We start from the raw sequence: 11,828 nt of genomic DNA, 5'->3' as shown, positions 1-11,828 counted from the left end.
TAAGTGTACAATTCACATTGGCCTCCCGAGGTTGCATTCGTTGTAATTTTACACTTTAATTTTTCCAAGAAATTCCATTGGGCATCTTAGTTACTTCTGTCTACGGAAGTTTAAAATCAAGTAATGTATGAAAAGATACAAAAAAAAGAAAGTTTAGAATTGGAGAAGGTAAAGTAACTCAATGTTTTTGAAAGAGCCTTTAAGAATATTATGAATTGCCTTAAATTTAGGCCCCACATATAATTTATTTTATATTTTAAATAACTAGATATAAATAGTTTGCACTTTTGTGATCTAGCACAACGTCAATGTTGGTAAAGTGCTTATACATTGTGTATAATACATTATTTTTAAGCATTCATTATATTTTTCATCTAAAACTTTCTCATGTTTTAAACAAAAATTAGAGTCCCGAAGTAAGTTAACAAGATCAGTAGATTTTTATATAACAAGGAGCATGAAAATAGAACTTTACTGAATAATTTACAGAGTTATTTTAACTGGGCTTTAATGCAATCTTTAACCTTAATATAGGTAAATAACAGTAAGCTCATTTATATGCATGTATCTGCATTATTGTACGATTATTTAATTAATAGTAATGTTGTAAGTTTAATTGTTTTTTTTTAAAGAAAAATTAATTATGCGTTCTTATTAAAAAACATTTAATAAGTACGCGCTATTATTTTTTCTTTTTAAATTGAAGGTTTCATAGCAGGTAATAATTATAAATGATAAAGATAAAAGGACGATCACTTAGTTATCTTGAAAATGTTTTGGTTTTCATTTTATATTTGTATTGCATTGTTGTACACATTTGTCAAAGATTTAAAATTATCGCCCCACTTAAAACACTCTGTATGTATCTACTGAATATAAACCCTTGCATTAACTATTTATCACGATTTAACACATCTTAATACTAATAAACAATTACTATTATATTAAAATACTTTTAAAATTCCACATTTGAATTATCGGTTGTCAAATAATCAAAATTAGGTACTTACAATTCCATATACATATTTTTGTTCCAAACTAATCACGCTCAGCTATCTGATGTTAGTTTCAGGTTTTCTCCAAGAGCGGTCCAACCATACAAACCGGAATATTATAAAACACAATTATTCCCATTTTATGAACACGGCATACTTTCTCATAGATTCCAATTTTGCCATTGTTAAGGTTTCATAACTTTGGAAAATAACGCAGTCATCTACGCATCGCTTTTGGCGAGAACCCTTACTTTATGTTAAAATAAAATATAGTGTAAAGTAAAATATACGAAGGTTTTGTTATGTTGTCCATTGCGATTGAGCGTATTATTTTGCAACACAAGTAAATATACCATATAAACAACGCTAAACTAGTCTAAATTCTCACACTTTATTTTTAAAAACCAAGTTTAACACTATCACCCGTAAAAATCAACAAGTTCTTCTAATCAATTGTCACTCGTCAACAGTCACAAATTGTCTCTCTATGCCGACCATTAAATTTATTAAATCTGAGCGAACGATAAGGCTATTTTTTAACAGTCACTGGTATTATAATTTATAAAAGGAAGCTCTCTATAAACGATTGACTTGTACTTACGAAGATGCCGTGCCAGTATTTATGCAGACCGGCCTTATAAACTGCAGCCAATTTTTCAGAATAATTTTAGTTTACGAGACACGAAAACTTACGATAAAAACTTCTAGTCTTGTAAGAACTTAGAAATAGCGACTTTCTATGCCGAATGTCATTAGTTTCTTTATTAATATCTATGGGATTGCAAAAATAATTTTAATTAATGCTTCAGATTTCTTCAAAAAATCAATCTATTCATAAACAAAAATTGCTCCAAAATTTTTTTTACGTTTTTAAAGCCACCCGTGTTTATTGCTTTTGACGATATTTAAAAGTCCGTAGTATGCGGCATGATCGTTCGCTCCATTTTCGGTCAGGGGTACCGTAGCGGTGATGTCGGTGAGTGCGGGCGCGGCGCGACTAGCGGCACCAGCTCAGGCTGGGGCCGCGGCCCGCGTCACACAGCCTGCTCGGGCGCAGCTGGCGTCTCTGCGAACTTAACCTCACGGCCTCGCCGAAACGACGCCGACCGCCGCGGAGGACTGCGCCGGCGCGCGGGCGCTGGAGGTTGCAAGCTGGCGGAAGACACCTGCGTGAGCAGCCGCGGCGGTTGTGATATGACACGCCCAAATGGCGACTTTTGAAGGAACTGCCGAGCTATTAGCGGCTGCCAGTATGAATTTCCTGAAATTGAGAAGCAGATATGCAGATATTAAACATTTGTTCAGAAATGGTGGTTCCCACGTCAGACTTGAGGCGCTTCGTGTCATAACATACCCCACCGCATCTATATTGACTACAAATACAGGACCTTCCACTTACTGGAACCAAAAAGTATGTAACCATTTGTGATTCTGTTAGCAACCTGTTAGTATATCCGAATTTCAATTCAATCATAAACCATTCAACTTTCGTAATCTTGTGACTATGATCTTTCTTTCCCGTAAGCGATGAAATCTTAATATATACGTTTGTATTTATTATTGCATACCCTTGGGCGCAGAGCTTCGTGCTCTCCATGCAAGACTCCTCAGACGACCCCGGGTGCCTTCGTGCACGGCGTCCACACTGGCGGAGCGCGTCAGATGCGCAGACGCACTTTCACGGTCGCCTGAACCGCCAGCGCTGAGCCCTTCGCTCACTGAATACAGTTTGTGAGTTATATCTTTACCTGAAATATTTAAGAGAATTTGTAAAAAAAAAATAAGAAGTATAGATATATTGCGATGCATTATCAGATTTTGTAAATTTAGCTTTTGCTTAACCATCGAATTAATATAATCTAAAGATGACGACATTTTCAAATTTCACATTAAAACTATTTGTAGCAATAACTTTTGAAGTTATAAATACAATTATATCCAATAAATGTTCATATATAACTTTCGGTTACTTCGGAGTAACCTCAATATACATATAACGTCGTAGCATCTTGTAGAAATGTCGTAACCTTATCATATCGTAGCAAATTTTTTAACAGTTTTGTTAACAATGAAGTAAACATAACTCTAACTATCGTAGCATCTCGTAGCCTAGCATTTACCAGTGCCAATTGTTCCGTATATATATATACATACATATAATCACGTCTATATTCCTTGTGGGGAAGACAGAGCCAACAGCCTTGAAAAGACTGATAGGCCACGTTCAGCTGTATGGCTTAATGATAGAATTGAGATTCAGATAGGAAAGGTTGCTAGCCCGTCGCCTAAAAGAAGAATCCCGAGTTTATTATTTTGCTAATATTGTAGCCTTCTTTTACGGACAAATAATTTACTTATAAGTATTATTAATATATAAAAAAGCCATAATTGAAAATTATATACTTCTTTATATAATTAAAAATTATATACAGTCTGACATGAAGCAACGTCCTTTTTGACAGATTATATTGGACATTATAAACTGAGAAAAATCTTTACCTATTGTCACTTATTATTGCAGCACGATTATTAAACCTCTTTAACTTTAATCATAAGAGTTTGGAATCTAGAATGAACTCCTCATTAAATAATTTGACCTATCATAAGATTATTGTTTTCAAACGTTCTAACTTAAAAATAACATTTTTATGTTGCAGTTTATTCTGTAGACTCAGCTCATAATAGCTTCGTGCGAAACCGCCCCGTCATCGGCGTGTAATCTTCAGACCAAGTGCCAGCGATTCTATCAGTAAATTTGTTAGGGGACCCGTTATTATTTCCATCAAAAGGGTATTTTTATACAAATCGAATCGAATTAAGGTACAAAAAGGCTAGGTATTCAGAATATTTAATACAATTACAAGCTTTTCCGTGGGAAACACCTGAGAAATGTAGCCAACGTCACAGTGAACATCAATTTGAATATTTTTTGTAACAAACGTACAAAAATATAAATATTTATATATGTGGATGTGGATTAAAAAGTTAAAAACTCCTAAAAAGTTCTTCTTTCTTAAACTCTCTTCTTCTTAGTCGAACACTATTGTCAGAGTGGTCGTAATTGCGCAGACGAGGTAGACGGAGAGGTGTTCGGCAGGTGGTATTCTTTCCCGAAGATTGTTCTCTCAGTGATGTGCTTCCATTTCTGCCGGTTACAGACGTTGCGAGTACACTCAGTAACTTTTTCTTTTTCCTTTGGTAGGCTATCATGGGTATTTTTAATGCAGAAGACTCTTTCTTTCTCCTTTAGTCCCGGTTCCATCTTTACCTTGAGAAGAGTCGGAAGTATGCCTTTTAGATCATTAGGTGACTCCCACCTGACTTCAGGCAAGGTTCCCCTGCAAATACTGAGGAACCTTTGCATAAACACCTAAACCATATTGGATCGATTATGTTTTTCCTCGCGCTGTTTTCCCTCACCGTTAAAGCATCGCTTATTATTGAAACTAATGTACATAACTTCGAAAATAGACATTAGTACATGGCCCCGGCCGAGGCGAGGTGGGATCTACACATCTCGTAGTTTAACCGGGCGCCTAACCGATTTGAAACCCTGATGCTCTTCTTCCTCTTTCAATGCAGAAGATTATATAAAAGAATAATGTTTTAGATTGCAGGATGTATGTTTATTGATTAAATGGCGGGCCCCAGGCCCCGAAATTTATTGGCGGAGGGTGCAGCTGTATTGTTATTATTATTGGAGTATATTATTATAAGAGTATTTTGATTAATAGGAATATAAATGATAAGTGGTTTTGACGTGAAAGACGGACCAACCACTTTCACATTTATGATATTAGTTAGTATGGATTTACGAGCTAAAGCGCAATTAGGAATATACGTACAAGGATTTTAAAAAAGGCCGTGTGGTTCCCGGCACCAATACAAAAAAGAATAGAACCACTCCATTTCTTTCCCATGGATGTCGTAAAAGGCGACTAAGGGCTCACAAACTCGGGATTCTTATTTAGGCGATAGGCTAGCAACCTGTCTCTATTCGAATCTCAATTCTATCATTAAGCCAAATAGCTGAACGTGGCCATTCAGTCTTTTCCAGACTGTTGGCTCTGTCTACCCCGCAAGGGATATAGACGTGACCATATGTATGTATGTATGTATGTATGATTTTAAAAAAACAACCTTACTACGGAAGCTGATTAATGAATATCTAGCTATGGTCAACGGTATGTTGCTGTGAAAAAACCATCTTGATCGTCAGGCATTAATAATTGAGGTGTCAAAGGTATTTATTTCTATGAGAAAGAGCAAGTCCCAACTCAAAAAATGTAGCAAATTGACGGGTTGACTGACCTATGAGACAGTCAAGCACGACCTTAAGGGCCGGCCGGTGACGCAGGACCCGCTCCAGGCGCATGCGCGGCCAGCAGATGCACGTGCATACCTCTTCTGCGATCACCGTCACCTACAACAAAGAGGATATGAATAATACATATAGATAATATAAATACTCGAAGTCATCAAAACAAAGTTATTCTCACAAAACTATAAAATAATGACTGATCTGGAAGAAAGAACAAAGATTAGAAAAAGAAAAGAAAAAGGGTAGTAACTAATTAAAGATATCACTATACATTCAGAAGAAATACGTATATAAGCAATTTTAAGAATTCCTTTTGACCGCTGACAGCCATTTTTGATAAAAGATCGAACGTAAAGAAAAGAAAGAACGAAATCCTCACCACGCGAGTTGTAGGAAACTTCTTCATACTTGATCAGCGTTTATGTCATTTATAATTTATAATAAAGTTAAGAAAATGATCCCCATGTTCATACAAACCAAAACTATACGGAAATCAAGTTTCAAAATTAGTTATCGATGATGCTAACTTGATGGAAGAGACCTCGAGGTATGCCTGCATATTTCATTAAAAGTGCCGCGATGCAAATGGGGCAAACGACGTCTTTGAAGCGACCACCTGCGCGGCACCTTTTGAAACTTGGTACTTTAAAGTGTCACTTGTTGGCAGTAACAGTAGGTTTCCATTAGGAGCTTGAAATATGGAAACCCATTTTTATCCAACGTTTTTCTTATTTTTCAGCTTAACTACGTTATAGTTGCAAGTCTTTTAAGATAATAGGCTATGTCCTCAGACAAAGCCTATTGTCTCGAAAGACTTACAAACTACGTTGTACCTATGTTTAAATTATTTTATTGTAAACATGTTTGTTACGCGATTAATCGACCTATGTGAAGGGACCTCCAATTAAAATATGGTTTTGACATACGAACTATGTTCGTCAGACATGATGAAACTATTAGTTTTTCGATTTTGCCATTTTGATAAAAGACCCTAAAAAGATGAGAATTGAAATCGGTTGAATAGAGAAATATGTATATCTTCAGATAATGTTATGTATGATATACAAAGTTTCTAACAACTGAACAAAAAGTTAAACTACCTTACCTTAATATTTGTAATAGTATCTCTTTAACGGTCGCTTCCCAAAAATACAGGTGCTACGCAGCGATTTGTTCTCCCTAACCTATGTACTTACACTAAATAATTTACCACACTTGTCTACCTGTAATTTATTTAGGGTGTTCGTGAATAAAATCAATACCCGAAATAATTAACTATCGGATTAAAGAAATGTCAGTGTATAGTTGTTCATATAAATATCATGACAGCCCGAGTACGATCAAATAGCTATAGTACAAGAAAATCGTATACGTTGTATACAATACTCGTATGAATGCTAATTTTATAACGTTACTTTTTTAGCCCAGATCTCTGCGATAAACTAAACTTCCAGTTATTCCGTTGTTGTTAGAATTTTTGGAAAAAAATATGTAGCCTATACCTATCTGTATCCGAATCATCATCTACTATCGTTAATACAAAATTGATTCAATGCATTCTCTTGTCCACAATCTATTCTAAGTTTGGATAATTGTGAAGTTGACGTTGTTGAAGAAAATGCTGCAGTGCAGTTTGTTACCGCTTTTTCTGCACTGACGCCTTGGAAGCGGCAGTAAACTTAGTTTTAAGTAATTTATTTGACGTCAACCAATGTTGTGAAACCAAACGTTTTGACAATTATTAAGCGATATGAAGTATCCTATAACAATGAATAAAAATTTTGAATTTGAATTCAAAATCTGTTCAATTCAAGTAGTTTACCCTTACAAAAGCGTAACAGACAGACAGACTTTTGCATTTCTAATATTAAGTTTGGAATTATGAATATGGATTTATCATTATTTCATTTTAATGTTTATAGCGTTATTTGTTTTTTAAATGATGATATGTATATTATGTTGTGTTATTCAGTTACCTGGAAGACATCGTCGGACTGCTCCCGGTTGGCCTCCCACTCTGGTGAGTCCACGAACTGGTAAGGCTGGATGTAATGCAGATGCGTCTCGTCGCAACTCACACGCATTCTGTAACAATATACAAGTTTTGTTGGATGGTCCTCTCCACGAGAAACTGATTTACAGGTTAAGTATGTTACAGGTTGCTACCCCATCGCATAAAAGAAGAATTCTAAATTTATTAGCTTTTCCCTTGATTGGATTTAACAACCTTTACTGGAAGAGATGGGCCAGCTTCTGTTTTTCACTACCAGACAAGCGTAGAGTGATTATTATTAAATGTTCTCGTATAAATTCATGTACATTGCAGTAATAAAATAGTACAATAAGTTTACATACATACGTCTGTATGTATGTAAACTTATTGTACTATTTTATTTTAAGATTATATGTCTATATAATCACATACATAGTCTATATCCCTTGCGGGGTACACAGAGCCAACAGTCTTTAAAAGACTGATATAGGCCACGTTTAGCTGTTAGGCTAAATGATAGAATTGAGATTGAAATAGTGACATATCCCTTAGTCGCCTTTTATGACATCAATGGGAAAGAGATGGAGTGGGTCTAATTATTTTTTCTCTTGGTGCCGGGATTCACATGTAATCAAGTAAAAGTCACGGCACAAAAAGTTTCTCTGAAATTAATACTTCTTAAAAACTATTAAACGATTTTAAGATAAAAAATAAAACTTGCTAAATAGCATTATAGAGAGGAGACTTCGATAGCGTTCCCTAAAAGAGCAAATTCTACAGCTCAGTAGTTTTTACAAACATTTGACATTTTCCATCCAAATTGGGTTGAAAGGTTCTGTGAAAGAGCATTGACGACTGACCACCGATTTTTCTTTTTTATAACAAAGTTACATGTATAACACCTAGATACAATACAGATAAAATGCAATAAGTAACTGTTACAGTTATTTATGACTATAGTTATCCATGTAATGAAGGCCTCTTGGGGTTTCGTACTAACCATGGCGGGACTATGGCCAAGCCCATATAGTCATGAATGTTGGACACGTGCGTCACTTAACGTTATTGGTTCTACATTATGTTAGCTCGAAATAATTATATTTGTCTGTACTCTACATTTACGTATTACGAGTACTCGAAAGTACCGAATTTCTTAAGTATTTTTGACCGCACCTATTATCCAAAAGTCACGTACCTTCTGACTTAAATACTAATGTTGTAAAAAAGTTGACGTATCTGTTTCCAAAATAGGGCAATTTGTAGTATGCGACCGTTCGAATGCAGACACTCTGCCGGCCAAAATGCTTTCTCCACTAAATATTTACGCATTCAACTAAAATCACTTCTATTTGCACATAAATCTACATAATTTTATATGTACCGAATACCGAAAACTAATAAAATATTGAACGCAAGTAGTGTCTACCTCTACAGTACATTTCAACATTTTATTGCTTTGTTTGTTATTCTTGAGAGGTAGGTTTGGATTGGCTTCGTATACAATACTAGAGTGCACCCGCGGCTTCGCCCGCGTAGAACACAAAATCCCGTTGATTTGTGTTCCCGCGGAAGTGCAGATAACCATGACCTTGATATCCTGATATGCCATTCAATCAGTTAGTTTAAATGCACTAACCATGACTAAGTATATAATTACACTAATAATTAAATATGAGCTTCAACTCCAATCAACAGGGAAATAGGCAACAGAAAAGTCAGTGTTAGTATTATAATCATTTTGATCGGACGGCCCGTAGTATAGCTAAAAGGTTCTAGGATGGCGGCCAGGTATACAAGTACACCGTAAAAAGGCAATCCTCCAATCAGGTGCAGAAAGAGCCTGGACGGTTGATTTCACCTGGTTAGGCTGTAAATTTATAAATGTAAAAAAAATCAAATTTAGCTACTCACTTTCCCTTCATTAGTATGGACAGCCTCTCATCAGCGGGCGTGACATCTTCCACCGCATATGCTTCCCCCGGCTCGAGCCGAACTATGCGCGCCTCCCGAGTTAACTCTTGAAAGTGCTTCTTGTTTACTTTCAGTGGCTTGAACAATTTCAGGTATAAGTCTGTCAGCTCTAGTGACAACGCAGGTGGAAGAAACCTAAAAACAAAGTGACATTGTTATGACCTCGGATAAAAGGGATATTGACTTTTAAGCTTTTCTATTTTATATGTGTTTCAGCGTCGCTTTGAACCATACTGATCGAACAAGACTAATTGCTCTTGACACTTTTGTTTCTAAAGACATATCTGATTCCTAACCCTACTGGTACGTAAGGCAACCGACTTTGCGTTGCCTTATATTGATTATTAGGTTCACAAATATTTGTCATCACTGTACAATTAGCTTTATTTTGTCTGGAAATGAACGCAGCACTTCCTTACGAAGATAATATATAATGAGATATAATACTAGCATGCTCTACGTGTTCTCGAAGGTGATATTCTGGGGAGGAGCCTTGGGTCCGCCTATGACCAAAATCCTAGATTGGCAAGACATGTAAAATTACACCGAAGCAACTCTCGACTGGTCTTCGTGACCCTGCAGTGCCAAATTTATCCTTGATCATGGTTCCACAAAAACATATCCAGTTTCCTGCTTGTGCTGGTTTTCATACAGTTTCCCTCATCCTCTTATCAGCAAATAGGTTTTTGATCATTACCTTATTATTAAAAATATAGTGTGTATAGAATTGACGAGCACGAGAGCGAGGCTCCAGGCTAGCACGTCGGGCGCGCACACCTCGGCGCCAGCCCACATGCCCATCAACACTGCGCCCGCCGCGGCCAGCGCGCGCAGCACGAGAATGCTCTGCTTGAAGCTCTTCGGCGCTAGGAACGCGATCGCGAAACACAGGTTTGCTGCCTGTTAACAATCTTAAGTTTAGTAACCTATCAAATGAATTTAAGAATACCCCACTCCATTTCTTCCCGTAATTGTCGTTAAAGAGAATTGGCACATTTATATAGCACAGTTTTTACCATGATTCAATATGGGTAAGTTCAGTCGCAAAAGTTGTGGAGGTCAAAGTGGAGTCGCTTCGTACCTGACTTATCCCATTAAGTAAAAGGGCAATCCCGGGGTCCTCTGCAGAAAGTGTGGATGTAATCGGGAGTAACGTACGGAGGAATAAAAACCAGTAACTGAAGCTCTAAGCTGTTTGTAACGTCGTGCCGTAACGTCAAGTCGATGTTTCACTAAAACGCCACATGTTCACTCAAGGTAGCATAGTCACACAAAAAAGAAGCACCGTATAATATCAGAAAAACTCACTTGAAAGAGATCCTGCTGCGCACTAGTCCACTTAGCGCAGAACCAATGTATATTATGTTCATCTGGGGAGCTGGCATTGAGAAGCTCGTAGTCTGAGTCGAAGGTTACGTTGAGCCTCGTGAGGTTGTACGCGAGGGTGGCGTTCAGCCAGGTAGCGTCGGACGCCGGCGCGGGCGCGGCGGGCGCCATGCCGCGGTCGCGCCCCACCGCCCGCGCCCCGTCGTCCCCTCCCTCGACCTCCCCCCTTTTACTGCCCTTGCGCCTCTCGGACGACACGAGACGATTCAGTTGGGCTCGAGCTTTCAGTATTACCAACTCCATCACCACACCCTGCGACCCTCGTTGCGTACGAGCGTAGTGCTCTTTATCTGTAATGAGGAGTGCGATTAGTGTCTTCGAAAAAAAGGGCATCCAGAAATCAGTAACTTCGATTGATATTGATTTAGAATGATTAATAAAATCGTTTCTTCTTAATACTTTTAGAGATTTGTCGCCATACGCAAACACATTTCATATTGCTTTGGTTTTATGAAACAGTTTTGTGTCTCCGAGTATTGCGTTTGCTTCGAGATAAATAGATGCATTTGTTGGCAAAGAGAAGTTACTGTTGCTATGTAGAAAAGCAGTAAAAGTAGCCAAGACATACGAGTACAATTTGTTGGATAAGGAAAGCCGCGTCGATGTTGACCTTTTATTCACTGCCCATTCACGGGTTTGGACTTCCGATGAGATATTACGAGGTGCCTGTATCATTCACTCACTCGGATTTTTTTTATAATATAACATTTGTGTAAGTCTTTTTAGTATCAAAGTGTTTTGTAACCTAGAACTTTTTTAATAAACAAAAAATAATAATACGTTGAAAAATGTGAAGGACGGCATTTATCAGAATAGTAATAAATCCATAGCGCACTTAAGTCGAAAATAATTATTGTTTTCATAAGTACTTGGGCTTATTAAAATGCATTTAGGTCACCAAAAGTCTGCAAGAAATTGTACACCACTACGGCGACGGCGTAGCACTCTGTCGTAGCTGTAGCACCGAGCTCGTAGCGGTAGCGTCGTCAATTCCCTACGGTCTGCACGCGCGCTCTATATTACTTTCCTAATATTGTTCCTTTTGCATTATTAATTTATTAAACTGATTTTTCAAAAGGTATCTTTTGATTATTTAATTATCTCTCTCTATTCTTAACTCCCACAACCAAAAAATTATATCGTACTAACTGGCGTCAACGTT

General features: G+C 37.2%; 1 protein-coding gene across 1 annotated transcript; it reads right to left on the bottom strand.

The window, feature by feature from the left end:
• Nucleotides 1-2,029: 2,029 nt before the first annotated feature.
• On the bottom strand, nucleotides 2,030-10,909 carry LOC106132934 (blood vessel epicardial substance-like). Its single transcript, XM_060945321.1, has 7 exons — nucleotides 10,589-10,909; nucleotides 9,978-10,180; nucleotides 9,221-9,415; nucleotides 7,293-7,401; nucleotides 5,307-5,418; nucleotides 2,564-2,743; nucleotides 2,030-2,256 (listed from the first exon to the last, which is right to left on the bottom strand). The coding sequence occupies exons 1-7, from the start codon at nucleotides 10,907-10,909 to the stop codon at nucleotides 2,030-2,032; spliced, it is 1,347 nt and encodes a 448-aa protein (XP_060801304.1).
• Nucleotides 10,910-11,828: the final 919 nt, after the last annotated feature.

The sequence above is a fragment of the Amyelois transitella genome, chromosome 7 (assembly GCF_032362555.1).
Source record: "Amyelois transitella isolate CPQ chromosome 7, ilAmyTran1.1, whole genome shotgun sequence".
Taxonomy (NCBI): Eukaryota; Metazoa; Arthropoda; class Insecta; order Lepidoptera; family Pyralidae; genus Amyelois; species Amyelois transitella.
Note: the sequence above shows the minus strand (reverse complement) of the source record. Positions and strands in the feature narration are given on the sequence as shown.

Excerpts from the sequence above, each read along its gene's own strand:
- LOC106132934 (XM_060945321.1), bottom strand. The coding sequence starts at position 10,909 with ATGGAGTTGGTAATACTGAAAGCTCGAGCCCAACTGAATCGTCTCGTG. Across the intron at positions 9,416-9,977 it reads ACTATATTTTTAATAATAAG|GTTTCTTCCACCTGCGTTGT; the intron begins GTAATGATCAAA and ends CTTTGTTTTTAG. Across the intron at positions 7,402-9,220 it reads TCCATACTAATGAAGGGAAA|AATGCGTGTGAGTTGCGACG; the intron begins GTGAGTAGCTAA and ends ATATTGTTACAG.